Here is a 24,438-nt window from a genome sequence, read left to right on the forward strand (position 1 = left end):
TCTTCTGACCTCGTGATCCACCTGCCTCAGCCTCCCAAAGTGCTGGGATTACAGGCACGAGCCACCGCGCGCCCAGCCGTTTTATTGAGACAGGTCTCGCTCTGTCACCCAGGCCAGGGTGCAGTGGCGCAATCATAGCTCACTGCAGCCTTGACTTCCCCAGGTTCAAGCAGTCTTCCCACCTAAGCCTCCTGAGTAGCTGGGACCACCACAACCAGCTAATTTTTGTGTTTTTTGTAAAGATGGTGTTTCCCGGTGTTGCCCAGGCTGATGGTGTTTAGTGCCTACAGGTGCTGTATCTTTATCAAAGTCAGTGTGTGATGATCTATTGTGTGCAGGAGAGCACCAGTAAAACAGCTGGAGGGAGTGTCCCAGAGACTGAGGAGTGACCAAAATGTTCAAGTTTGGCAGTTCCCTGGTCGTTGGTCATGGTGATTTATTGTGGGCATCACAGTTTTAGAACTTTGCTTTTTTTTTTTTTTTTTGAGACAGAGTCTCACTCTGTCGCCCAGGCTGGAGTACAGTGGCACGATCTTGGCTCACTGCAACCTCCCCTTCCTGGGTTCAAGCAATTCTTCTGCCTCAGCCTCCTAAGTAGCTGGGATTACAGGCATGCACCAACGTGCCCGGCTAATTTATTTTTGTTTTAAATTTAATTTTGTTTTGTTTTTGAGACAAAGTCTTACTCTTGTCCCCCAGGCTGGAGTACAGTGGCGCGATCTCGGCTCACTGCAGCTTCCGCCTCCCGGGCTCAAGCAGTTCTCCTGCCTCAGCCTCCCAAGTAGCTGGGATTACAGGCGCCTGCCACCATGCCCAACTAATTTTTAAAATATTTTTAGTAGAGATGGGGTTTCACCATGTTGGCCAGGCTGGTCTCGAACTCCTGACCTCAGGTGATCCATCCACCTCAGCCTCCCAAAGTGCTGAGATTATAGGCGTGAGCCACCGCACCTGGCCTTTTTTTTGTATTTTTAGTAGAGGTGGGGTTTCATCATGTTGGCCAGGCTGATCTTGAACTCCTGACCTCATGATCCATGCGCCTCGGCCTCCCAAAGTGCTGGGATTGCAGGCTTGAGCCACCACACCTGCCCCCACACCCCCCTTTTTTTTTTAAAGACTGCGTCATGCTATGTTGCCCAGGCTGGGCTCAACTCCTGGCCTCTAAGTGATCCTCCCGCCTCAGCCTCCTGAGTAGCTGGGATTATAGGTGTGAGCCACCATGCCCAGCTCAGTCGTTGGATCTTTTTGTGGATCTGCCCAGGTTTTGTGGTTTTGATTCTTAATGTTTTGGGATGTACTTTGTGGGTCAGGATTTCAGAAGCTGGTTATATGGCTTTTCAAGATCTTTTTTTCCTTAATGCTAGACTCACTTTCTATCTCAGAAGCACATTGTCTCTAAGGGTTGCTGAAACCGGAAGGTTTCCTGGCCTTTTGGGTGGCCTGTGAGCTAGAGCCTGTGATCTCGTTAAATCATGCTTTCTTGTGCAGTTTCTGCCTCCTGCAGATGTGCCTAGTAACTGTCTGAAGGCTTCTTTCAAGACAGCCTCTCCCAGCTCCAAGGCAGTGTTGGTGTTTAGTGTTGGCTGGTAGAGTGACCTGAAATGCTGGAGGAGTTCCATGGTGGGACCAGCTGGTCACCCCAAACTCATGTGCCTCTGTGCTTCTGCTGCTAAGGACCTCACAGCCCCAGTTCCTGCCTCTTTTCTGCCCTTCCTGGCCTGGCAGTCCTTAGAGGATTAGTTGTGGGTGACTATGTTACAGTAGGCAGAAATCTTTTTTTTTTTTTTTTTTGAGATGGAGTCTCGCTCTTGTTGCCTAGGCTGGAGTGCAATGGCACGATCTCGGCTCACCGCAACCTCCGCCTCCTAGGTTCAAGCGATTCTCCTGTCTCAGCCTCCCTAGTAGCTGGGACTATAGGCATGTGCCACCACGCCCGGCTAATTTTGTATTTTTAGTAGAGATGGAGTTTCTCCATATTGATCAGGCTGGTCTCGAACTTCCGACCTCAGGTGATCCGCCCACCCCGGCCTCCCACAGTGTTGGGATTACAGGCATGAGCCACTGTGCCCGGTGGCAGAAATCTTTATACTCTAAAGTATTGGCAAACCAAGGACTCTAAGGATAGTCAGGATAGTCAAAATCCCATGCGTAAATGTGCCAGGATTTAGTGTACCCATTTTATTAATTATAGAGACAAAGTCTCACTATGTTGCCCAGGTTGGTCTTAAACTCCTGGCCTCAAACAATCTTCTCGACTTGGCCTCCTAGAGTGCTTGGGATTACAGGTGTGAGCCACTGTGCCTGGCCTAGTCCACCTGTTTTAGATTGAAGAAGTGAAAGCAGGTCTTTGGGTTCTCACCTGCAGCAGGTCCCCCACTTCCCCCATGCCCCTTAGTCTTTTCATCTACTTCTGGCAGACAAGGGTTGACAGGCAACTCCCTGAGCTTCCCCAGCCTCAGCTTTGTTTCTGCATATGATTTTGGCTCCCCCATTGCCTGTTGCCTCCCCACTTACCTTAGATACTTTGAGCTTCTGTTTTGTGGTATGAAGAGTTGAACAGGACCCCACTCTGCACTGGGTCCAAGGTCAGTTGGGAAGGAGAACTAGGAAGAGGAGCCTGGACATGCCCTGGGCTCCTTTATGCAGCAGCCTCAAATTACTGTTCTCAGAGCCCATGGGAGACATAGGAACCATTATTGGCAGAGTCCATCATGTACCTGGCACTATAATCATATGAGGTTGGGATTGTTTCCCTGATTTTACAGATGAGGACACTGGGGCCAAGGTTGGGTCAAGCGCCAGCCAGCCTGGAGCTGGGATTTGCAGTGAAAGATGGACCTTCTCATGGAGTGGGAGAATGAGGATTGTTATCCCCATTGTTACGGGGATGAGTCCTGGCTTGTCTTTGGACCGCATCTGTGAGAAGGAACTTCCATATCCTGTTTCACCCTTAGGCCTTGAGAGGAAGAGAAGTGATCTAGAGCCTGTAGGTTTTGAAAGCTGAGGAGGTATCCAGAGTTCCTGTGGACTGAGGGGCTCCTGCTTTGTTAGGGTAGAGCAGGTGCTTTATCCCCAAGCACCTCCAGGATGAGCTAAGCCTTGAGCTGAGTCCTTTTGGGAGGGTGGGGCTCCTAGTGGAATCCTCTGGGGACTGTGGACGCTGCCAAACCTTCAGGCATATTCAGACTTTCCAGGTAGGGGCTTTCCCCAAATGGCCTTGAAAATGCAGAGGTGCCAGTGTGCCTGTGACTTGGCTAGGTTCCTTGTGGAAATTAAGTTTGATTTGCTTCCTGTAGCCCTTCTATTAAAATGAATCATGACTGGGCATGGTGGCTCACACCTGTAATCCCAACACTTTGGCAGGCCGAGGCAGGAGGATCACTGACGCCCAGGAGTTCAAGACCAATCTGGACAACATAGCAAGACCCCATCTCTACAAAAAAGTTTTTAAATATTGGCCAGGCCTGGTGGCACACACCTGGCTCAAGTAGTCCCAGCTATTCAAGAGGCTGAAGTGGGATGATCACTTCAGCCCAGGAGTTTGAGATTGCAGTGAGCTGTGATTGCACCACTGCACTCCAGTCTGGTGACAGTGAGTGAGACCCTGGCTCAAAAAATGTGTGTGTGTGTATATATATATATATATATATATATTTTTTTTTTTTTTTTTTTTTTTTTTTTTTTTGAGACGGAGTCTTGCTCTGTCACCCAGGCTGGAGTGCAGTGGCCGGATCTCAGCTCACTGCAAGCTCCGCCTCCCGGGTTTATGCCATTCTCCTGCCTCAGCCTCCCGAGTAGCTGGGACTACAGGCGCCCGCCACCTCGCCCGGCTAGTTTTTTTGTATTTTTTAGTAGAGACGGGGTTTCACCGTGTTAGCCGGGATGGTCTCTCGATCTCCTGACCTCATGATCCGCCCGTCTCGGCCTCCCAAAGTGCTGGGATTACAGGCTTGAGCCACTGCGCCCGGCCAAAAAATGTATATTTAAGGGCTGGGCATGGTGGCCCACACCTGTAGTCCTGGGATTTTGGGACACTGAGGCAGGAGGATTGCTTGAGCCTAGAAGTTTAAAGCTAGTCTGGGCAATATAATGAGACCCTGTCTCTACAAAAAATAAAAAAAATAAAATAACCCAGGCATGTGCCTATGTCCCAGCTACTTGGGAGGCTGAGGTGGGAGGACTGCTTGAGCCTGGGAGGTTGAGGCTGCAATGTACCATGATCACACTACTGAACTCCAGCCTAGGCAACAGAGTGAGACCCTTATATATATATATATGTATATAAAGAATCAGGCCGGGCGCGGTGGCTCAAGCCTGTAATCCCAGCACTTTGGGAGGCCGAGGCGGGTGGATCACGAGGTCAGGAGATCGAGACCATCCTGGCTAACATGGTGAAACCCCGTCTCTACTAAAAATACAAAAAACTAGCCGGGCGTGGTGGTGGGCGCCTGTAGTCCCAGCTACTCGGAGGCTGAGGCAGGAGAATGGCGTGAACCTGGGAGGCGGAGCTTGCAGTGAGCCGAGATCGCGCCACTGCACTCCAGCCTAGGTGACACAGCGCGAGACTCCGTCTCAAAAAAAAAAAAAAAAAAAAAAAAAGAATCATTGCCACTGGAAGTGCTGCTTGGGCCTGATGTCACCAGTACCAAGACTGCTGGAGATGCAGGGGTTTTAGAACATTCAGGTTAATACTTTTTCTTCCTGAGTAGTACCCATGACCGTGGAGTGCCTGCCTGCTTCTGGGCTGTAGATCTAGACACCTGTCCTGCAGCCAGATAACGGCTGGGACTTCAGGACTCTGGGGAGCCAAAATTGCAGAGGGAAAAGCAGGTGACTAGGTTGGAAAGGCTTGGCTCTTGTATTAGTCTATTCTCGTGGTGCTATAAAGAAATACCTGAGATTGCTAATTTATAGAGAAAAGAGGTTTAAAATTGGCCCATGGTTCTGCAGGCTTTACAGGGAACATAGTGGCTTCTGCTTCTGGGGATGCCTCAGGAAGCTTCCAATCATAGCAGAAAGCAAAGGGAGAGCTGGCACTTCACATAGCCGGCCAGAACAGGAGGAAGGCTGGAGGAGGTGCTACACACTTTTTTTTTTTTTTTTTGAGATGGAGTTTCGCTCTTTTGCCCAGGCTGGAGTGAAGTGGCGCGATCTCGGCTCACTGCAACCTCCGCTCTCTGGGTTCAAGCAACTCTCTTGCCTCAGCCTCTCGAGTAGCTGGGATTATAGGTGCCTGTCATCATGCCTGGCTAATTTTCGTATTTTTAATAGAGACAGGGTTTCGCCATGTTGACCAGGCTGGTCTTGAACTCCTGAACTCATTGATACACCCACTTCAGCTTCCCAAAGTACTAGCATTACAGGCATGAGCCTTTGCTCCCAGCCTACACTCTTTTAAACAACCAGATCTTGTGAGAACTCTATCATGAGAACAGCACTAGGGGGATGGTGCTAAACGATCCATGAGAAATCGCCCCCAAGATCCAGTCACCTCCCCCCAGGCCCCACCTCCAACACTGGGGGTAACAATTTGACATGAGATTTGGGCGGTATGTGAACCATATCAGCTCTGTTTTTCTGACATGACTTGCTCCAAAGACATGGGTAAACTTTACATGGCTGCAAAAGCCATGGGTAGACAATAGTGAAATAATTTGGTCATGTGCAGTGGCTCATAACTGTAATCCCAGCACTTTGGGAGGCCGAGGCAGCCGGATCACTGGAGGCCAGGAGTTTGAGACCAGCCTGGGCAACATGGCGAAATCCCATCTCTAAAAAAAGAAAAAGAAAAAAAAATTAGCCGGGCATGGTGTCACTCACCTGTGGTCCCAGCTATTCAGGAGGCTGAAATTGGAGAATCATTTGAACCCAGGAAGCAGAGGTTACAGTGAACTGAGATCGTGCCACTGCACTCGAGCCCAGGTGACAGAGTGAGACTCTGTCTCAATAAATAAATAAATAAAATAGTGAAATAATTTGTTCTCAGTAGTCAAAGTAAAGCTCATTTCTCATCTCCTATCTCCCAATTTGAAATTGAGCATTATAACTTGCTTTGGTGAAACCTGAGGTTTCCTTTAGTGTTTGTTGTTTGTTACATGATATTAACATTTTTTAAAGTTACTTGGCATAGTTAAAATAAGTGTATGACTTCCAAGGATGGCTTCGCTGTGGGAGCCTTCCTATAGAATGGCCTGAGTTTGTTCTGTAGGAACTGCCTGATAGCAGAACTTTGGCTGTTGGGGTCAGCAGAATAGGAAGTGAGCCAGGCTGGGAAGCCCTTCTCTGTTTTCTCTGTTAAAAAGCGCACTTGTGGCCGGGCGCGGTGGCTCACGCCTGTAATTCCAGCACTTTGGGAGGCCGAGGTGGGCAGATCACGAGGTCAGGAGATTGATACCATCCTGGCTAACACGGTGAAACCCTGTCTCTACCAAAAATACAAAAAATTAGCCAGGTGTGGTGATGGGCACCTGTAGTCCCAGCTACTTGGGAGGCTGAGGCAGGAGAATGGCATGATCCTGGGAGGCGGAGCCTGCAGTGAGCCCAGATCGCACCACTGCACTCCAGCCTGGGTGACAGAGCGAGACTCTGTCTAAAACAAAACAAAACAAAAAAAAAGTGCCCTGTGTAGTTGAAGACAGACTTGCAGAGGCACCAGGCTGCTGACTTATCAACACTGATGGAGCACCTAGCCACTCAGGAATGTCCCGTGGTTCTAGAGCTTCTTTTTTTTTTTTTTTGAGACGGAGTCTCACTCTGTCGCCCAGGCTGGAGTGCAGTGGCCGGATCTCAGCTCACTGCAAGCTCCGCCTCCCGGGTTTACGCCATTCTCCTGCCTCAGCCTCCCGAGTAGCTGGGACTACAGGCGCCCACCACCTCGCCCGGCTAGTTTTTTGTATTTTTTAGTAGAGATGGGGTTTCACTGGGTTAGCCAGGATGGTCTCTATCTGCTGACCTCGTGATCCGCCCGTCTCGGCCTCCCAAAGTGCTGGGATTACAGGCTTGAGCCACCGCGCCCGGCCTTCTAGAGCTTCTTCTAGTCCCTCTCAACCTTGTTCAGTCTCCTCTGCAGGTGGCTTCTCCTTGGTTGACTTTACCCAGACCTCTATTCCAGGCCTTCCCTGTCACCTTTCTTCATCCTCCCTCTGCCATGTGAGCTCCTGTCCTACTGGTGGCCACTGGGATGGAGTAGAGTTAGGAAATAACCCTCATGTGACCAAAGTCTCATGGGCCTTACTTATTTGCTTCATGGGTGGTTTTTTTTGTTTTGCAAAACAAGAGCATTCAACCTTTATTTTATGTGTTTACATACGGATGTGGCAGTTTTCTTATTTAACATAAATGAAAATGTAAAGCTTAGGTTTTTCAGCCAAAACATTTGAAATAAGTGTGATTTTTTTTTTTTTTTTTTTTTTGTGAGACAGAGTCACGCTCTGTCATCCAAGCTGGAGTGCAGTGGTGTGGTCTCTGCTCACTGCAGCCTCCGCCTCCCAGGTTCAAGCAATTCTTGTGCATCAGCCTCCCGACTAGCTGGGACTACAGGTGTGCACCACCATGCCTGACTAATTTTTGTGTTTTTAGTAGAGATGGGATTTTGCCATGTTGGCCAGGCTGGTCTCAAACTCCTGACTTCAAGTGATCCACCTGCCTCAACCTCCCAAAGTGCTGGGATTACAGGCATGAGCCACCATGCCCAGCCAATAAGTGTGATTTTTATAGTTAAAAAAGATTTTAGAAGAAAAATATATTTAGTGTTTTTCATGAGTTTGAAGATACCCATGTTTACAGATATTTTAACATTTCTGATGTTTGATGGTGAGTAACAGGGTGGGAGATTCTTAATTAGATGATGGCACATCTTATAGTTGATGGAATGTGGCATCACAAAAGAAACACAATTTGCTGACCCTTAATGAGTGGCTCAGAGAGCAATTAGGAAATGATAACCCCGATAATAATAATTCCTTTTTTTTTTTTTTTTTTGAGATGGAGTCTCACTCTGTCACCCAGGATGGAGTGCAGTGGCATGATCTCAGTTCACTGCAACCTCCGCATCCCAGGTTCAAGCAATTCTTCTGCCTCAGCCTCCTGAGTAGCTGGGACTACAGGCACACGCCACCACACCCGACTAATTTTTGTATTTTTAGTAGAGACAGGCTGGTCTTGAACTCCTGACCTCATGTTGGCCAGACTGGTCTTGAACTCCTGACCTCAGGTGATCTGCCCACCTTGGCCTCCCAAAGTGCTGGGATTACAGGGGTGAGCCACCATGCCTGGCTCAATAATAACAACTCCTAACAATGTCAGTCATCTCATGGTTTAAAAAAATTTTTTTTTGAAATAAATACAGGCCGGGCGCGGTGGCTCAAGCCTGTAATCCCAGCACTTTGGGAGGCCGAGACGGGCGGATCACGAGGTCAGGAGATCGAGAACATCCTGGCTAACACGGTGAAACCCCGTCTCTACTAAAAAAATACAAAAAACTAGCCGGGTGAGGTGGTGGGCGCCTGTAGTCCCAGCTACTCGGGAGGCTGAGGCAGGAGAATGGCGTGAACCCGGGAGGCGGAGCTTGCAGTGAGCTGAGATCCGGCCACTGCACTCCAGCCTGGGCGACAGAGCGAGACTCCGTCTCAAAAAAAAAAAAAAAAAAAAAAAAAGAAATAAATACAGATGGGGTCTTGCTGTGTTGGCCAGGGTGGTCTCTAATGCCTCCTGGCCTCAAGCAATCCTCCTGAGCCTTGACCTCCCAAAGTACTGGGATTATAGGTATGAGCTACCATGCCCAGCTTTCCAATACGTTTTTGCTGGGTGTAGGTAATCTGTTTAAATTAGTTTAAAGGGGGGAAATTATCTAGTTTCTGATAAGGCTGCTGCTGCCTGACACCTGGGGACAAGCCTGGGGTCTCCTTTCCAAATCACTCAAGTACCTTGTCTTTTGGCAGGAGGAAGCTCAGGGAACCAGAGCCACTGGGGAACCCAGCAGTCATGGCTTTAGCTTTCCTGCCACAGGGACGGATCCTCATGTGGGATGAGGATCCCAATGTGCCTCCCTACCAGCCCCCACCGCCCTTCACAGCACCCATGGAGGGCAAGGGCTCCCGTCCCAAGAACACGACCCCACACCTGTCACCTCCTCCCTCTGTCCCTCCTTAACCCGCAAGCGCCTGAGTGGAGGCAGGGTAGGGCAGGGACCTGGAGACAACATGGTGTTGTCTGTGGAGACCGGTGGCCTGCAGACCATCGCCCACCTGACCTAGCACACACTGACACGGGCCTGGACAAGCCCGCCCTCTCTGGTCCTCCCAAACCCCAAAGCAGCTGGAGAGACTTTGGGGACTTTTTTATTTTTATTTTTTGCCTAACAGCTTTTGATTTGTTCATAGAGAATAATTCTTCGCTTCGTTTTTGATGGCTGGCTCTGAAAGCACCATGTGGAGTGGAGGTGGAGGGAGCAAGGAACCATGAATGAACTCTATTGACAAGCAGTGGCTATGAAGGGTAGTCCTGGGCTAAGGCTGGCAGTGAGATGTACTGTGTGTTGGCCACTTTGTCTCTGGACTTGTTATAGGACAATGGAGATGAGAGTGCCTTCAGGCCAACCAGAGAATGGGGGGTGTCACCTTTCTTGCACTGGGGCAGGAGTAGGTGTTTCCCAAAAGTGAGAGGAGCCACACATGGGGCCAGGGCAAGAGCCAAGTCATATTTTCCTCTTGTCAGCTGATGGTGGAGGTTTCTATGGTGGCATTTCCGTGGGTGCTCTGAGTATGACCAGTTATATCTCTGTGGAAAGGGACTTCCACACTGAAAGAAGTCTGGGAGATGCTGTTGAGTTGGAATAAGGTGATGAGCTCCTTAGGCCTGCTTCTGTGCTTGGTCTCTCCAAGGGCAGAAGAGGGCTCTGTATATTTCCTGTACTTGATTGACTATAGAGCCTCTCTCTTTTAGAGAGACCAGAGCTCCTTGGGATTCCTTTAATAAGCACTATTCTAGAATAGTTGATTCTAGTCCCCGCTCCCTGGGCATCACAGTTTGTTTTAAGATTTGAGAAGCAGGGTAAATGAAAACATTAGATACAACTAACTTTCTTTGCTACACAAATGTGCCCCACTACACTTGAATGTAACGTGATGATGTAAAGTGAGTCCTTCAGGGCATTGAACCCTCCCTTGTACCCAGACCTGTATGCATCTCCACTTTGGGGCAGGAGGCATCCTCCAGGCCAGGCATGTGACCTGAGCAAAGATGTGGTGTCTGCAGAGGGTCAGGGAGAAGTCTGAGGCAAGGGTGGAAAGGATTGCTGAGGGCTGGGATGTGATTTGATTCTGCAGGTAGAATGGGCAAGTAGGTGGCAGGGTGTGTCACTGTTATAAAATCCACAACAGTCGTGAGCTCCATGGCATCAGTTCTCAGGAATGAGACATGTGCTTGAGTGCCAGCACTGCTGTCTCCCCACTGTGTGACCTTGGGTGAGATATTTGCCTCCCAAGCTAGCCCATCTCATAGCCCTAGTCTTGTGACAGATAAAGAAACTCAGTTGTGTCTCTCTAGGGGAGAGGAATTAGCTTCCCCAGCAGGCATTCTGAATTACACCCTAAGCTTGTCATACAATTCAGGTTAACTGTTGCGATCATATTCAGGTTATGCAGTGACAATAGTACTTTTAATTTATGCTTGTGTCTCTTCTAGGTATCAGCAGCAGGGAAGGAGGCTTTGCCATCTTGGCTGCACTGGGACCCACAGAGCCACACCCTGGAGGGCCTCCCCCTTGACACTGATAAGGGTGTGCATTACATTTCGGTGAGCGCTGCACGGCTGGGGGCCAACGGGAGTCACATCCCCCAGACCTCCAGTGTGTTCTCCATTGAGGTCTACCCTGAAGACCACAGTGAGCTGCAGTCAGTGAGGACAGCCTTCCCAGACCCTGGTGAGGTGGTATCATCTGCCTGTGCTGTGGATGAACCCGTGACTGTTTTGACGGTGATTTTGGATGCCGACCTCACCAAGATGACCCCAAAGCAAAGGATTGACCTCCTGCACAGGATGCGGAGCTTCTCAGAAGTAGAGCTTCACAATATGAAATTAGTGCCGGTGGTGAATAACAGACTATTTGACATGTCGGCCTTCATGGCTGGCCCGGGAAATGCAAAAAAGGTGGTGGAGAATGGGGCCCTTCTCTCCTGGAAGCTGGGCTGCTCCCTGAACCAGAACAGTGTGCCTGACATTCGTGGTGTGGAGGCTCCTGCCAGGGAGGGTGCTATGTCTGCTCAGCTTGGCTACCCTGTGGTGGGTTGGCACATCGCCAATAAGAAGCCCCCTCTTCCCAAACGCATCCGGAGGCAGATCCATGCCACACCCACACCTGTCACTGCCATTGGGCCCCCAACCACGGCTATCCAGGAGCCCCCATCCAGGATCGTGCCAACACCCACATCTCCAGCCATTGCTCCTCCAACAGAGACCATGGCTCCTCCAGTCAGGGATCCTGTTCCTGGGAAACCCACGGTCACCATCCGGACTCGAGGCGCCATTATTCAGACCCCAACCCTAGGCCCCATCCAGCCTACTCGGGTGTCAGAAGCTGGCACCACAGTTCCTGGCCAGATTCGCCCAACGATGACCATTCCTGGCTATGTGGAGCCTACTGCAGTTGCTACCCCTCCCACAACCACCACCAAGAAGCCACGAGTATCCACACCAAAACCAGCAACGCCTTCAACTGACTCTTCCACCACCACAACTCGCAGGCCAACCAAGAAACCACGGACACCCCGGCCAGTGCCCCGGGTCACCACCAAAGTTCCTATCACCAGATTGGAAACTGCCTCACCGCCTACTCGTATTCGCACCACCACCAGTGGAGTGCCCCGTGGCGGAGAACCCAACCAGCGCCCAGAGCTCAAGAACCATATTGACAGGGTAGATGCCTGGGTTGGCACCTACTTTGAGGTGAAGATCCCGTCAGACACTTTCTACGACCATGAGGACACCACCACTGACAAGCTGAAACTGACCCTAAAACTGCGGGAGCAGCAGCTGGTGGGCGAGAAGTCCTGGGTACAGTTCAACAGCAACAGCCAGCTCATGTATGGCCTTCCCGACAGCAGCCACGTGGGCAAACACGAGTATTTCATGCATGCCACAGACAAGGGGGGCCTGTCGGCTGTGGATGCCTTCGAGATCCATGTCCATAGGCGCCCCCAAGGGGATAGGGCTCCTGTAAGGTTCAAGGCCAAGTTTGTGGGTGACCCGGCACTGGTGTTGAATGACATCCACAAGAAGATTGCCTTGGTAAAGAAACTGGCCTTCGCCTTTGGAGACCGAAACTGTAGCACCGTCACCCTGCAGAATATCACCCGGGGCTCCATCGTGGTGGAATGGACCAACAACACACTGCCCTTGGAGCCCTGCCCCAAGGAGCAGATCGCTGGGCTGAGCCGCCGGATCGCTGAGGATGATGGAAAACCTCGGCCTGCCTTCTCCAACGCCCTAGAGCCTGACTTTAAGGCCACGAGCATCGCTGTGATGGGCTCTGGCAGTTGTCGGCACCTACAGTTTATTCCTGTGGCACCACCCAGGAGAGTGCCCTCAGAGGCGCCGCCCACAGAGGTGCCTGACAGGGACCCTGAGAAGAGCAGTGAGGATGATGTCTACCTGCACACAGTCATTCCGGCCGTGGTGGTCGCAGCCATCCTGCTCATTGCTGGCATCATTGCCATGATCTGCTACCGCAAGAAGCGGAAGGGCAAGCTTACCCTTGAGGACCAGGCCACCTTCATCAAGAAGGGGGTGCCTATCATCTTTGCGGACGAACTGGACGACTCCAAGCCCCCACCCTCCTCCAGCATGCCACTCATTCTGCAGGAGGAGAAGGCTCCCCTACCCCCTCCCGAGTACCCCAACCAGAGTGTGCCCGAGACCACTCCTCTGAACCAGGACACCGTGGGAGAGTACACGCCCCTGCGGGATGAGGATCCCAATGCGCCTCCCTACCAGCCCCCACCGCCCTTCACAGCACCCATGGAGGGCAAGGGCTCCCGTCCCAAGAACATGACCCCATACCGGTCACCTCCTCCCTATGTCCCTCCTTAACCCGCAAGCGCCTGGGTGGAGGCAGGGTAGGGCAGGGGCCTGGAGACAACATGGTGTTGTCTGTGGAGACCGGTGGCCTGCAGACCATCACCCACCGGAAGCCGACACCTGACCTAGCACACACTGACACGGGCCTGGACAAGCCCGCCCTCTCTGGTCCTCCCAAACCCCAAAGCAGCTGGAGAGACTTTGGGGACTTTTTTATTTTTATTTTTTGCCTAACAGCTTTTGGTTTGTTCATAGAGAATTCTTCGCTTCGTTTTTGATGGCTGGTTCTGAAAGCACCATGTGGAGTGGAGGTGGAGGGAGCGAGGAACCATGAATGAACTCGCAGGCAGTGCCGGGTGGCCCCCTGGCTCTCTGCGTTTTGCCTTTAACACTAACTGTACTGTTTTTTCTATTCACGTGTGTCTAGCTGCAGGATGTAACATGGAAAACAGTAACTAAAGATTAAATTCAAAGGACTTTCAGAAGTTAAGGTTAAGTTTTTACATTTAATCTGCTGTTTACCTAAACTTGTATGTATAATTTTTGGGTGGGTATGGGGAATTGCTTTGCTAAAAATAAGCTCCCAGGGTGTTTCAAACTTAGAGAAGACCAAGGGACAGTATTTTTTATCAAAGGAATCCTATTTTTTCACACTACGTCAACTTGGTTGCTCTGATACTCCAGAGCCTGATTGGGGGCCTCCCGGCCCTGGCTCATGCCAGGTCCTTGGTGCTGGGTTTGCTCTCCCGCTGTTGCCAGGGGCTGGAAGCTGGAGGGGTCTCTTGGGCCATGGACATCCCCACTTCCAGCCCACGTACACTAGTGGCCCACCACCAAGGGGTCTTCATTTCCATGAAAAAGGGACTCCAAGAGGCAGCGGTGGCTGTGGCCCCCAACTTTGGTGCTCCAGGATGGGCCAGCTGCTTGTGGGGTCACCCGGGAGGTCGAAGGTCTCGACCACATCAACCTATTTTGTTTTACCCTTCTGTGCGTGCGTTGTTGGTTTTTTTTTTCCTCCTAAAAGGAATACCACGGTTTTTTGAAACACTCAGTGGGGGACATTTTGGTGAAGATGCAATATTTTTATGTCATGTGATGCTCTTTCCTCACTTGACCTTGGCCGCTTTGTCCTAACAGTCCACAACCCTACCTGGACCCACCCCATCCCTTTTCTCTGGCACTCCAGTCCCAGGCCTTGGGCCTGAACTACTGGAAAAGGTCTGGTGGCTGGGGAGGAGTGCCAGCAATAGTTCATAATAAAAAATCTGTGAGCTCTCAAAGCTAATTTTTTACTAAAGTTTTTATACAGCCTCAAATTGTTTTATTAAAAAGATTAAAAATGGTGATGCTTACAGCAGTTTGTACGAGCTCTTAGTGTTGATTCCATGGAACTGACGGCTTTGCTTATTTTGATTTTTTCCCCCTACTTTTCCTAATGTTTAAATTCTGGAATTACACTGGGGTTCTTTTGCCTTTTTTAGCAGAACATCCGTCCGTCCATCTGCATCTCTGTCCCATGACTCAGGGGCGCCCACTCTGCTTTGATTCTCCTGTGGAAGAAACCATTTTGAGCATGACTTTTCTTGATGTCTGAGAGTTATTTTGGGTACCTTTTAGGGAGGAATGCCTTTTGCAATAATGTATCCCTTCCCTGATTGAGGGTGGGTGGGTGGACCCAGGCTCCCTTTGCACACGGAGCAGCTACTTCTAAGCCATATCGACTGTTCTGCAGAGGATTGGTGTGTGCTGCCTCAGGAGGGGAGGGCTGAGAGGAGGGGAGGGGTCTCCGTCCTACTGTTCTCCAGAGGGCATTTCCCCTTGCGCCTTCTCCCACAGGGCCCAGCCCCTCTCCCCTGCCCCAGTCCCCAGGGGTACTCTGGATTGAGCAGTGCTCCTGTGGGGGAGCCTGTAAATGCAGGCTCAGTGGACCACTGGTGACTGGGCTCATGCCTCCAAGTCAGAGTTTCCTTGGTGCCCCCAGAGACAGGAGCACAAGTGGGATCTGACCTGGTGAGATTATTTCTGATGACCTCATCAAAAAATAAACAATTCCCAATGTTCCAGGTGAGGGCTTTGAAAGGCCTTCCAAACAGCTCCGTTGCCCCTAGCAACTCCACCATTGGGCACTGCCATGCAAGAGACGTGGCTGGCCCAGAATGGCCAGTTGCCATAGCAACTGGAGGCGATGGGGCAGTGAACAGAATAACAACAGCAACAATGCCTTTGCAGGCAGCCTGCTCCCCTGAGTGCTGGGCTGCTGATGGCCGCTGGACTCTGTGAGATGGAGAGCCAATCTCACATTCAAGTGTTCACCAACCACTGATGTGTTTTTATTTCCTTCTATATGATTTTAAGATGTGTTTTCTGCATTCTGTAAAGAAACATATCAAACTAAATAAAAGCAGTGTCTTTATTACAACGCTGTTGCCTCTGGGCATCTGTTTCCCTGGCATCTGGAGAGGTTCCTGGACATGAGGGGTTGGGGGCTCATGTGACAGGGGGAAGAGGAGACTCAGCCAGGTCCACTTGGGGTTGGCCCAGTGGCCTCCACGTAAGCCTTACCATTTATGTGCTGGGAGGGCTGGGTGTGCACTCCAGAAACTCTGCCGACATGTAATGCCCCCTTTGCCCCTCTTCTGCCTGTGAGCCAGCTAAAACAAGTCTTCATCCTCAGTCCCCCATCTGTAAGGGGTGGGGAATAGCAGATAACCCAGTGAGACTGGCTGGGAAGGAGGATGGTGGGAAAGATGTCACAGGTTTTCTGCCCCAGAGTGGGTCAGCCCCTGTACCTCCTGGGTAGGGGTCCTTCAGGCCAGGTCTCTGAAGATGGGGACCTAGGGATGCCTCTGGCTGCAGCTCTACCCCAGCTCCTGCCCACATTGTCTTGTGGGCTTGGGAATGGCTAGTCTCCCAGGTAGTCTCAAGGCAGGTTTGTGTTGGCCTCGGGGTGGGAACAATAGTTTCTGGCCAGGCTGCTCTGCCTTGGTTGACCTGTAGGTTCTGGGGGTTGGGGGGTGACCTTCAGTGTCTGGCTTGCGATGGACAGGCCAGCTGGGTAGGCTGATCATGACTCAGTGCCCAGGAAGGGGCAGATGGGTTGTCCTAGGACACTGCCCGGAGTGTGGGCGGCAGGAGATGCAGCAGCTGTATTTCAAGGAGCAAAGGGGCAGAATCGAGTGATTGGTCACAGAACAACTGGTGCCTCTTCTGGGCTCAACTCTGCCATCACTGGCTCCTTACCATGCCCCCTGCTCCTCTGCTCAAAGCTTTCAAGACCCAGAGAGGCAGATAAGAGCTGAGTCCCAGGGTCGGGGGTTGTTGAAGGTCCAACAACTACTTGGAGTTAAGACCTGAATGTGCACCACGCTAAGCGCTGGGAAAGGCTGTCCCCAGCACACACTTCACTCCCTAGGCCTAGCAGCAGGGGCCCAGGAAATTACCCCATCCTTACTCTCTTGACCTCAGGAGGTTTTGCTTAACATCTAACCTGAAGCCACTGGGTAATGAGTGGACTCACTGTTCTGAACTCAAGTAAGGGAATACTTGATCTTGGCAGAGAACATTAAGGCCAGAAGGACCTCTGGCCTTGCCCTGCCTTGCCTCCTTTGGGGGATGGGGGAATATACCCTCTTTAGCCCAGCAGACCCTTGACCCCTGGCACTCCTGCCAGATCCCTGTTCCTTGATTTGGATGAGGACTGCTCAGGTCTTTTAAGCTGGGGTTAGAGGGTCGTAGACAGGAGGGCAGGAAAGAAGGAACATCAGACCTGCAGGAATCTACCTTCCCACATTCCTCTGACCTGGAATGACTCTGGCCTGGCTTGGAGACAGTGCTGGTCTTGGAAAATTCTAGAGGAATCTGCATTTTCTCTTGGCGTAAAGGCACTGCCTTGGGCCTAGATCTTTGAGCTAGTCTTGGGATCAGGGCTGTTAGCTGGAAAATCTTGTGATGTGTTTAGGCCAACCTGGCCTCTAGAATACCACCAGTTTGGGACCGGGAACCGTAGCTCACAGCTGTAATCCCAGCACTTTGGGAGGCCAAGGCGGGCGGATCATGAGGTCAGGAGATGAGACCATTCTGGCCAACATGGTGAAACCCCGTTTCTACTAAAAAATACAAAAAATTTAGCTGGGCATGGTGGCAGGCGCCTGTAGTCCGGGCTACTCGGGAGGCTGAGGCAGGAGAATGGCATGAACCATGGAGGCGGAGCTTGCAGTGAGCTGAGATGGCGCCATTGCACTGCACTCTAGCCTGGGTGACAAGAGCGAGACTCTGTCTAAAAAAAAAAAAAAAAGAAAAAAAGAATACCACCAGTCTTGGGGGGACTGGAGGCTCCACACTACTTACCTCATTGCAGCCCACAGCCTTGCCTCCCCTTGTTGCCAACAGGTTGAACAAGCTCCTAGGAGAGGCCCTTTCCTAGCTCCCCTAAAGCATAGAAGGCCCAATTCAAGCATCAGTCTTTCGAGAGTAAGGTTCATTTCTCTATTTCTTTTCTTTTCTTTTTTTTTTTTGTTTTTTTTTTTTTTTTTTTTTTTTTTTTTTTTTTGAGACGGAGTCTCACGCTGTTGCCCAGGCTGGAGTGCAGTGGCGCGATCTCGGCTCACTGCAAGCTCCGCCTCCCAGGTTCCCGCCATTCTCCTGCCTCAGCCTCCTGAGTAGCTGGGACTACAGGCGCCCGCCACCGCGCCCGGCTAATTTTTTGTATTTTTAGTAGAGACGGGGTTTCACTGTGGTCTCGATCTCCTGACCTTGTGATCCGCCCGCCTCGGCCTCCCAAAGTGCTGGGATTACAGGCTTGAGCCACCGCGCCCGGCCCTGTTTTTTGTTTTTTTAAGAGACTGAGTCTTGCTCTGTCGCCCAGGCTGGAGTGCAGTGGCATGATCTCAGTTCACTGCAACCTCAGCCTCCTGGGTTCTAGCAATTCTCCTGCCTCAGCCTCCTGAGTAGCTGGGACTACAGGTGCAAGCTGCCATGCCTGGCTAGTTTTTTGTATTTTAGTAGAGATGGGGTTTCACCATGTGGCCCAGGCTGGTCTCGAACTCCTGAACTCAGGCAATCCACCCGCCTCGGCCTCCCAAAGTGCTAGGATTATAGGCATGAGCCACCGCATCAGGCCTATTTCCCTCCCCTCCCCTCCCATTCCTTTCCTTTCCTTTCCTTCTTTTCTTTTCTTTCATTTTTTTTTTTTTTTTTTTTTTTTGAGACAGTCTCGCTCTGTGGCCCAGGCTAGAGTGCAGTGGCGTGATCTTGGCTCACTGCAACCTCTGCCTCCCAGGTTAAAGCAATTCTCATGTCTCAGCCTCCCAAGTTGCTAGGACTACAGGCATGTGCTACCACACCCGGCTAATTTTTGTATTGTTTTTTGTAGAAATGGGGTTTTGCCATCTTGGCTAGGCTGGTTTGAAACTCCTGACTTCAAGTAAGTCATCATTCCACCTCGGCCTCCCAAAGCGCTGGGATTTCCTTTTTTTTTTTTTTTTTTTTTTTGAGACGGAGTCTTGTTCTGTTGCCCAGGCTGGAGTTCAGTGGCACCATCTTGGCTCACTGCAACCTCCGCCACCCAGGTTCAAGGGATTCACCTGCCTCAGCCTCCCAAGTAGCTGGGACTACAGGTGCGTGCCACCACGCCTGGCTCATTTTTTGTACTATTATTATTATTTTGAGACGGAGTCTTGCTTGCTCTGTTGCCCAGGCTGGTGCAGTGGTGCAGTTTTGACTCACTGCAAGCTCTGCCTCCCGGGTTCACGCCATTCTCCTGCCTCAGCCTCGCGACTAGCTGGGACTACAGGTGCCCGCCACCACACCTGGCTAATTTTTTTGTATTTTTAATAGAGACGGGGTTTCACCATTTTAGCCAGGATGGCCTCGATCTCCTGACCTTGTGATCCACCCGCCTCGGTGTCCCAGAGTGCTAGGATGACAGGCGTGAGCCACCGCGCCTGGCCTGGGATTTCAATATCTTAAAAATCCAAATCCATTGGTGACTCTTTCCCTGTTTTGCTCACTTTCTTGACAACTACCTTGAGGCAAAGGGACTGAGGCCCAGAGAGGGCAAGGGAGTTAGTTGGTCCGGGTCTTGTGGCTAGTGTGAGGCGTGTTCAGTTCTAAGTGTGACCCAAACACTTTAGGTATTATTATTATTATTATTATTATTTTGAGACAGTGTCTTGCTCTGTCGGCCAGGCTGGAGTGCAGTGACGCCATCTGGGCTCACTGCAACCTCCACTTCCCGGGTTCAAGCGATTCTCCTGCCTCAACCTCAGGAGTAGCTGGGATTACAGGCATCCGCCACCACAGCCGCCTAATTTATATATATATATATATTTTTAGGCGGAGTCTCACTCTGTCGCCCAGGCTGGAGTGCCGTGGCGCAATCTCGGCTCACTGCAAGCTCCGCCTCCTGGGTTCACGCCATTCTCCTGCCTCAGCCTCCTGAGTAGCTGGGACTACAGGCGCCCGCCACCACGCCTGGCTAATGTTTTGTATTTTTAGTAGAGACGGGGTTTCACCATGTTGGCCAGGCTGGTCTTGAAGTCCTGACCTCAGGTGATCCACTCACCTCGGCCTCCCAAAGTGCTGGGATTACAGGCGTGAGCTACCGTGCCCGGCCAGGTTTAATTCTGATCATGAAATTTTGTTTCTGTTGTAGAGCAGCAAAGAATTATTTGAAGCACCTATGGAGAAATGCTGGGTACCATTTCCCTGTGGGGAAGCTCCCATCAGCTGGAGTTCGGGAGCTCCTGCAGGAGGGGCCCTCCCAAGGACAGCCTAGGGCATGGGCAGCATGGAGAGCCGGTTGCTGGGGCCCTGGTTAGTAGCTCCACTACCCCTTTGGTGGCAATTATCCTAGAGTCTCAGTTCGGATCGGAGGAATTATTCCGTCCATGTCCCGGTGAAGGCTCCGTGTGGCGAGACGCATGGCCTTGGGCAGGTTCGGGCTGGGGATAGGAAGATCTTCCAACCTTGGTAGTGGCTCCAGATGCCCCCCAGGTGAGCCCAGCAGAGTGGACTGCCAGCAGCAGCTCTGTGCCGAAGAGGGAAACAGTGTCCGCTGCCTCCCAGGAGGTGGCGCCAGAGGATTAAGCCGCCAACGGTGGGCGGGGCTGAAGAGTCGCGCTGTGGGCGGGGCTAAGAACGCCGCCAGCTCCCGGAAAGCGCTAGCCGCAGGAGGCCGGCCGTGGGTCGAGCTGAGACGGCTCGGGAGTGGACGAAAGTCTCGGGCAGTGCGGGGCCGAACGAGGCTGTGGGCAGGGCTAAGGCCGTGGGGCGGGCGGGGCGGAGCCCGCGAGTAGCCCAACCGCTGGCAGCCTGTCTGAGCGCGGCCGCGGGCTGGTGGTGTAACTAGACTTGTCGTCTTTTTTTTTTTTTTTTTTTTTTTTTTTTTTTTTGAGACGGAGTCTCGCTCTGTCGCCCAGGCTGGAGTGCAGTGGCCGGATCTCAGCTCACTGCAAGCTCCGCCTCCCGGGTTCACGCCATTCTCCTGCCTCAGCCTCCCGAGTAGCTGGGACGACAGGCGCCCGCCACCTCGCCCGGCTAGTTTTTTGTATTTTTTTAGTAGAGACGGGGTTTCACCGTGTTAGCCAGGATGGTCTCGATCTCCCGACCTCGTGATCCGCCCGTCTCGGCCTCCCAAAGTGCTGGGATTACAGGCTTGAGCCACCGCGCCCGGCCTAGACTTGTCTTCTGTCCACCACTGCCGCACAGCCCCTGAGGGCATCGGGGCGAGTGTAGCTGCAACCCGGGGAACCTGTGATTCGCCAGTGCCCTTCTCCCTGGGCAAGGGAAGCCGGCAGGCAATAAGAGGGGCGAGTCTGGGGCCCAGGCTTCCGCTCCCGAGACCCAAGTCAGCAAACCTTGAATTCAGAGGGCTCCAATAAGGAGCCCTCCTGTGCGCAGTCCCTCGCCTTAGCGTTTGCCTGCCTCCAGGCCCCGTGCCCCGCGGAGCCCAGCGAGTGACCTGCACACCGTATAGATAGAGCTCAGCGCTTAGAGGAGGCTCTCTGTCTCTCCCTCCTCCAGCCAAAGAGCTCCTGAGGGCACCACCTAAGGGGGGTAGCCTGATAGGGTACTGTGAGATCTGGGAGGGTACTGGATGGAGATGAGGTGCCTCCACTTGTGTGATTGGATCCCCCTACTTGGCACTAGAAGCAGACGGGGGATGAGGCTGCTGGCGACTTACTCTTTCCCTGAGTGGGGGTACCCTGAAGCCCCAGGAAACACCTTTCCCAAGGCTGTCTTCACAGCTCCAGGCACGCATTGGGACAGCAGGGAACATGCAGTTGGGAGCTGGCCAGGGCCAGGGGTGAGGGTGCTGTTGTCTTCGGTCCGCATGGTGTCACATCCTTAGGCTATAGAGGGCAAAACCAAGTTTGGGGCCTGCCAAAATGGTCCAGAGCTCACGCCACACCAGCTCCCTTTCTAGGGAATTGGAACCAGTAGTCCAGGATCACTTCCCACTTCTATTGCAAAAGGTCTTGAGAGAGGCCAGGTGTAGTGGCTCAAGCCTGTAATCCCAGCACTTTGGGAGGGCGAGGCGGGTGGATCACCTGAGGTTAGGAGTTCAAGACCAGCCTGGCCAACATGGTGAAACCCCGTCTCTACTAAAAATGTAAAAACTAGCCAGGTGTGGTGGCACACGCCTGTAGTCCCAGCTACTTGGGAGGCTGATGCAGAAGAACTGCTTGAACCTGGGAGGTGGAGGTTGCAGTGAGCCGGGATCTCACCACTGCATTCCAGCCTGGGCGAAACTCTGTCAAAAAAACAAAAACAAAAACAACAAAATCAACATTCAACTGGGACTTACTGACAATATAAAACCTAAACAGTTAATTTTCTTCTGCACTGTGGCCTGGCCACAGTACAAATTGAATAATGGCAGTTACTGGCCGGAAAGTGGCACTTTCAATCTCCAAATTCAATGCAATCTTTTTTTTTTTTTTTTTTTTTTTTGAGGTGGAGTTTCGCTCTGTCATCCAGGCTGGAGTGCAGTGGTACAATCTCAGCTCACTGCAACCTCTGCCTTCCACGTTCAAGAGATTCTCTTGCCTCAGCCTCCTTAGTAGCTGGGATTACAGGCATGCACCACCACACCCGGCTAATTTTTTGTATTTTTAGTAGAGATGGGGTTTCACCATGTTGGCCAGGATGGTCTTGATTTCTTGACCTCATGATCTGCCCATCTCGGCCTCCCAAAGTGCTGAGATAACAGGCATGAGCCACCGCACCTGGCCCAGCCCAAGCAATTTTAACAATTTCTTACAATGAAATGGCAACTGGTCTGAGGTCCCCTATATCTAAGATTTCATGTATTTACACTCAAAACCTTCCCTCTATCAGTCTTGCTCCCTTCATCAAGTTTTATTGCTAAATGAAAACTCCCAGTCCCCTTTTCACCCCTCCCCTTCAGCCCCTGAAAGGAATTTTGACCCTGCTGAGGAATGTCCACCATATCTCCAGCCCCAGGCTCCCCAAGAGCCACCAGCACTATCGCCACCACCCTCATTGCCCTATCCTGCTGTCACTTGTTCAAAAAACAATCAGGGCTGGGTGTGGTGGCTCATGCCTGTAATCCCAGCACTTTGGGAGGCCGAGGCAGACAGATCACCTGATATCAGGAGTTCAAGACCAGCCTGACCAACATGGAGAAACCCCATCTCTACTAAAAATACAAAATTAGCCCAGCGTGGTGGCACATGCCTGTAATCCCAGCTACTTGGGAGTCTGAGGCAGGAGAATCTCTTGAACCCAGGAAGCAGAGGTTGTGGTGAGCCGAGACTGCACCATTGCACTCCAGCCTGGGCAACAAGAGTGAAACTCTGTCTCAAAAAAAAAAAAAAAAAAAAAAAATCAGACCCTGGCCACCCTTTCCCTCTGCGAAGTAGCCGGGGCAGAAGGCATAGTCAGGGTTCATGTTACCTTTTCAATCTCAGACATGTTGGCGATTAAGAGGCTCCTTGACTCTTTTTCCACTGGCCCATCCCACTTCCAGAAGGAATTTCTTTATATTACTCAGTCATATAATCTTACTTGGCACGACATTTATGTTATCCACTCTCACCCCAGATGAGAAAGAGCACATTTGGCTAGCTGCTGAAGCCCATGCTGACACACTTAATCAGCAGAATACAGTCCATAATTCTGTTGCGGCCATTGCTGTTCCCCTAGCTGATCCTGAGTGAACTTACCAACAGGGGGACCCTGGCATCCAATGCCATAACCATATGGTCACTTGTCTCCTGGCTGGCATAGAAAAATGTGCCCATAAGGCAGTAAATTATGAAAAAAATTAGAGAAATAACCCAAAGCCCAAATGAAAATCCAGTTCTTTTCCTATCAAAGTTATTAGAGACTATGCTCAAATACACAAAACTAGACCCTGAATCACAAGAGGGTCAAACCTATTTTCACTTACATTTCATTTCACAGTCAGCGCCAGATATCAGGAAACAGCTGCAAAAACTAGAGGAGGAACCCCAAACCCCACAAAGGGACCTTTTAAATCTGGCCTTCAAGGTCTTCAGCAACAGGGAGAAAGAACATAAAGTGCAAAAGGAGAAACAGGCTAAGATTAAATACCAGATGCTGGCCATTGCCCTCTAGAAGGAAAAATCACCTTCTCAGGGCCCTGGCACCTGTTTTTGATGCGGCAATCTGGGACATTGGGCAAAGGCCTGCCCAAACCCATGACCTCCAACAAAGCCTTGCCCTATATGTGGCATATGGGGACATTGGAAAATGAACCGCTCTCAACAAGAATGCCCTTCCCATTCAACAGCACCCTCCAGTCAGTCCCCAAACCCAACGCAGGGACACCTCTCCTCTTTGTTGGCACTAGCGGCCGAAGACTGATGGTGCCCGGGATTGCTTGTACCCATGCCATGTGAGTCTCCAGAACCCGGGGTAATTAGGATGGCATCTGGTAAGCCAATCTCCTTCTTATTGGATACTGAGGCAAGTTTCTCAGTTCTTCCAGAGTATGATGGACCCCTAAATTGTTCCCCCATTTCTGTAGTTGGGGTTGATGGCCACCCTACCACTCACTCTCAAACACCTCCATTATACCACACCTTATTCAATACTGCCTTTACTCACTCATTTGTAGTAATTCCACAGTGTCCTACACCTCTTATTAGAAGAGATATACTCAATAAATCTGGGGCCACATTACAATTGAATGCCCTACCTCAGGTGCCTGCATACTTGCTCCTTTGCCAGCCAGAAAACAATGAAGCCCAAACCCAGTCCTCAACAATTTCAGTCCAAGGGGTTAGCCCAATGGTATGGGACACTTCTCAGCCCACTGTTGCCATATACCACCAGCCATTTCTAATAAAACTTAAGTACCCCTCCCAAATTGTTTCA

At 51.2% G+C, this 24,438-nt stretch overlaps 1 protein-coding gene across 22 annotated transcripts in view; it reads left to right on the forward strand.

Moving 5' to 3' along the window:
- The window catches only part of DAG1 (dystroglycan 1), a 77,074-nt gene extending 61,581 nt beyond the window's left edge, over nt 1–15,493 (forward strand). For 21 of the 22 annotated variants that reach the window (XM_028843247.2, XM_028843245.2, XM_015130806.3 and 18 more), the window contains one exon: nt 10,684–15,493. In XM_028843247.2, the coding sequence (XP_028699080.1) occupies nt 10,684–13,086 (2,403 nt within the window). In that variant the 3' untranslated portion in view covers nt 13,087–15,493. 22 annotated transcript variants of the gene reach the window in all.
- The last annotated feature ends 8,945 nt before the right edge of the window (nt 15,494–24,438 follow it).

The sequence above is a fragment of the Macaca mulatta genome, chromosome 2, assembly GCF_049350105.2.
Source record: "Macaca mulatta isolate MMU2019108-1 chromosome 2, T2T-MMU8v2.0, whole genome shotgun sequence".
NCBI lineage: Eukaryota > Metazoa > Chordata > Mammalia > Primates > Cercopithecidae > Macaca > Macaca mulatta.